Source organism: Silene latifolia, chromosome 1 (assembly GCF_048544455.1).
Source record: "Silene latifolia isolate original U9 population chromosome 1, ASM4854445v1, whole genome shotgun sequence".
NCBI lineage: Eukaryota > Viridiplantae > Streptophyta > Magnoliopsida > Caryophyllales > Caryophyllaceae > Silene > Silene latifolia.
In genome coordinates, this window is record NC_133526.1 from 191,268,359 (window position 1) to 191,273,062 (window position 4,704).

Consider the following 4,704-nt stretch of genomic DNA (forward strand, 5'->3'; position numbering starts at 1 on the left):
TCTTCGACACTCCTCCTTTCTTCTACAACTTTTTTTTTCTCTCTCTTTTTTTTCTCTCTCTCTCTCTCTCTCTCTCTCTCTCTCTCTCTCTCTCTCTCTCTCTCTTCCTCCCCTTATTCTTCTACCTTTTTTTTTCGATACTAAGCTCTTCATCCCTCTTTCTAGCTCTGTAAAATCAATGAAGAAGAAGTTATCATATGCAAGTTCAAGTAATTCAAAAGTGAATGATGGTGTTTTTTGCAAGCATAATTTAAGGGCAGTGTTGAAGACGATTAAGAATGGTTCACATGTAGGCAGGAATTTTTATGGGTGTCCTCTTTGGCCAGTAAGAAATTTAATTTGTTTGTATTTAATTTTAGTAATTAAATTGATTTTGAAGGTCTTAGTTTCCCTCATCATGTAGGATAATGATTGTGGGCTATTTCAATTTGAGGATGATTACTTATTTGGGAAAACTTCTGGCGCAAGAGGATTTGAATCTGACGATTTGGAGAAGATGATTTTGAAAGAGAAAGTGAAAAAGCTGGAGGATAAGAAGGAGAATTTGAAAAAGCTTGTAGTGGAATTAAGGAATGAAGTTAGGAAACATAGCAAAGGGGAGAAGATTGCTTTGATTGTGTTAATTGTTTCATGGATATTTTTTGCAATTTGTCTTTGTATTAGTAGGATATGAACTCCTATGAACTAAGTAATGTTATTTCAGTGTAATAGCTTTTGAGGTTGTAATGGATATTTTTTGCAATTTGTGTTTGTTTTAGTAGAATTAAGGATTGAAGTTCAATGTAATAGCTAAAATTAAGGATTGAAGTTCAATGTAATAGCTTTTGAGGTTGTAATGAAAAGTTTGACATTGATTTGAAAATAATGCCATTGTTCACTGACATTCATTACAAGCGAAAACCGTAAGTTTGCAAATACATGGCAAAAGCCAACATACTGCCATAACTGCTATTGCCATAACTGACAGGCCAAAACCTAACATACTGCCATAACTAGAAGTGTTCTTAGCATACTAAATTTTATACATAACTACAACCAACACTTTAGGGCTTGTTGATTGATGCTTGAGTGGGCTGACTTGAAACTGAAGTTGGAGCTTCCTGTATCATTCTTGGTCCCCTCCTATTGCCTGGTGGGTTAGTGAAGGCATTTCCCTGGCCATCTATTAGAACTCCAACACCTTGGGGTGCCTGAAAGGAAAACAATGTTATAGATAACAGTCCTTATTGTTAAAGCAAAAGAAAGACAAAGAGATTTGAGCATCAATGTTACTAGTCCTCTGCCACCTCTGTTCCCTCTCCCACCACCTCTACCACCTCCTCTTCCTCCCCTACTTGTTCTTATACTTCTTCCACCCCTCCCCAATCTTGTTGGCTGAGCAGTTGCCCCATGGTAAGATGTAGAAGCAATGTTCATCAGAACATCATACCTGGCAGTGGCAGTCACAGTACTCCTAAGTCTATCCATACCTCTTTTTGGTGGTGGTGGCAATACCTTGTCCTTATCTGGGCATTTTCTTTTGTTATAGGATTTGGACTTGCAAACAGAACAAGTTATCTCAATCCCATGCTTAGTCAACCTCCCACTTTTTTTTGGATCCTCATGAGGATCCCTTCTTCTCTTCTTCCTTGGCCTGCCAGGGCCAACTTTGATGGGAGGGGGATTTAAAGGTAGGTCAACCTTTGGCCAATATTTTTGACCTGGACAAGGGGCAATGCACTCACTATAAGCTCTAAGGTATGCATCTTTTTTGTACAAGTCAATCACATAGTCTTCTGGCTGACCATGGATGTCAAAAATGGCTGCAGCAGCATGACTACATGGGATCCCAGTCAAGTCCCATTTTTACAAGTGCAGGTTCTCTTCTCTAAGTTCATACTTACCTCATCTATGTCAATTTTCACTTGGAAAACAGTAGCTGATCATGGTAACACATAATACTCTGCAGATTTCTCTTTCTCCTCTTCTAGTTTTTGCTGAACTCTTGGACATACAATGATGGCTTTCCTCTCCATTTCAGCTTTCTTAACTACCAATCTCTTCATCATGGCTGATCTTATGTCTTCAAGCATATAGATCAAATGCTTAGACCTAGCTTCTATGATGTAAGCGTTGAATGTTTCAGCCATATTACTAACAATGACATCACACTTGGTTGTGGTATCCACAAAAGCCCTACAGAACAAAGATGGATTACAAGCTACAAAAGCATCTGCTACCTTAGGATCAACCTCCCTCAACTCATCCAAAGCCAAGTTGTAGTCAGACATATTGTATGCTTTGGCACAACTCCAAAACAATAGCCTCATTTCATCACCTTTATAGGATTTTTGCCAGTTGGCAAATATGTGCCTAGCACAAATCCTATGTTCAGCCTTTGGAAATTCCTGAGAAACCATGGTAACTATGCTCTACACATCATGAAACATATAAGCAATGTTAAATGAATCGGAAATTAACATTGGAGAACATAATACAGATTGGTTCAATAGTCAGAGGATATGGTCTTACCTTATGTTTATCTGAGATGATAGTCCAACCCTTACCATTTGCCTCTCCTAGGGTGTTCTTGTAATACTCCGTATTTATGAGTCTTTGGGTACTCTATCGAGTAGGCCTTACTCTGTCGAGTAAGGGTAAGTTGCGTTTAAGAAAAGTTTCTGACCTGTTGGGTACTCGATCGAGTAGCTATGATACTCGATCGAGTAGGGGGGGTACTCGATCGAGTACCTTGGGTACTCGATCGAGTAGCCGGTTTTACGGGGAGTTTTCTCGGGTTTTGTTAATTATGCGATTAAGATATATAACCTTCCGTCATTGTTTCTAAATCACTTTTGCAAAACCTAATTTACTGTTTAAGAGAGAAAGCAAGCAAGTTCACCATCTTAATCGCATTGTTAGCAATTCCTGGAGTTTGGGAGGTCGGTTCTCATCGTTGGTTATACCGTTGAGTTCCTTGCGTCGAGGGTAAGATCTATGTACCCTTTTTATTGTCTTTCCTTTAATTTGGTTAAACCCTAATATAGGGATTTGGGGGTTTTTGAGTAGTATGTGATTTGGTAGCATTTATATGTTGTATGATAGGAGGAGGGTTCATAGAGGAAGCTTTTTGATACGCGGAAGAGAGACCGTCTGACAGTGTGCTTTCCAGGTAGGATTTCCTACTCAGTATTAGTCCCATAATGGGATGATTGTTGGTTGATGTGTTGAGATTGATTGTGTGATATAGTAATTGTATTATGACGGTTGTGATTGCGATTGTGATTGCGATTGTTGTCTGTGGTTCTCGAGGCGTGTCCTCGGCTGAGTGGGGTCACTTACGGGAGTGGCTTCACGCCCTAGTTTCGCTATACGTGGAACCCGCCACGAAGGGATGTGCACATTAATGGACGGGGTTATCGCTCACTATGTGGAGCGGGGATTTGGTGGGTACGGCTGCGGTCCCCCACTGGCGGGTGGGTCCAGTGGACGATCGGTGATTGAGATGATTGGAATTGGTTGGTTGTGTGTGTGTGAGTTAATTTGTTTGTTTATCTTATTGTTGATATATATATATTGAGTTGTGTGATTAATCGACCGGTTGTTGTTTTGTAAACTGCGGTGATCCATTCGGGGATGGTGAGCAGATATTGAGCAGGTATGAGATGAGTCTTGGGATATTTGGGATTGCCACGACATGATGATAGGAGTCTTCAGCTGTAGCTTATTAGTTTATTTACCTTTCAGTTAGAACAGTCAGTTTGAGAACATGTATTACACTTTTGGTTTGGTTTTGAGAATTGTAACTCTTCACTAAGTATTTATATTTAAACGTTGTTTCTTCATTGTTTATTTGATTATCATTGACTCGGGTAACCGAGATGGTAATATCTTCATACCTGAGTGGTCCTGGCAAGGCACTTGGAGTATAGGGGTGTTACAGTTCTTCAATTGTTGAAAGAACCACTCGTAGCTATCATTGTTTTCTCCTTCTACTATAGCCCAGGCAAGAGGATACATCTGTTCATTTGCATCTCTTCCAGTGGCAGCTATCAATTGCCCTCTCAAGAAAGTTTTCAGGAAGCAGACATCCACACACAACACCTTCCTACAACCCCTTACCAAGCCTTGCTTCAATGCATCAAAGCATACAAAAAACTTATGAAAAACTGGAATTTTTCCTGGAATTGTAGACAAGATAAACACATTGTTTGGCTCTTCATCTCTGAGAGCCTGAATATAACTCCCAAGTTTGCTGTAGTGCTCTTTCATAGAGTCGTGTAACATCTTATGAGCAAAGTACTTAGCCTTATATGCAAACCCTTTTTTGATGATGATTTTATAAGCTCTCCTCACTGTCTCAATTATTTCAGAAGCTGGCCAATGAGGCCTAACTTTGAAAACTTCAATAAACTGCTTAGCTAACCAACTTAACTTCAATTGCCTATTTCTTTCCATATTTTTATGACAAGTGTGGTGAGGATCAACAGATTTCACAATTATACAAGCACTTGCATTATCCCAACTTTCATATAATTTGAAGGGACAACCAGGGACACACCTAACTCCTAGCCTTTGACCCCTTGCCTTATGACTCTTATTAAAAGTTAAATTTCTACCCTGAGCTATAGCATACCTTGTAACACATTCCCTGAAAACCTCCCTATTTGGAAATCTAATGCCAACAGACCATCTAAGTTTCTTCAAATCGATTTCTCATCAACT

The 4,704-nt window shown here is 39.5% G+C and overlaps 1 protein-coding gene across 1 annotated transcript; it reads right to left on the reverse strand.

The window, feature by feature from the left end:
- Nucleotides 1-1,043: 1,043 nt before the first annotated feature.
- On the reverse strand, nt 1,044-4,437 carry LOC141590008 (uncharacterized). Its single transcript, XM_074410627.1, has 4 exons — nt 3,901-4,437; nt 1,942-2,411; nt 1,273-1,816; nt 1,044-1,190 (listed from the first exon to the last, which is right to left on the reverse strand). The coding sequence occupies exons 1-4, from the start codon at nt 4,435-4,437 to the stop codon at nt 1,044-1,046; spliced, it is 1,698 nt and encodes a 565-aa protein (XP_074266728.1).
- Between the last annotated feature and the right edge of the window lie 267 nt (nt 4,438-4,704).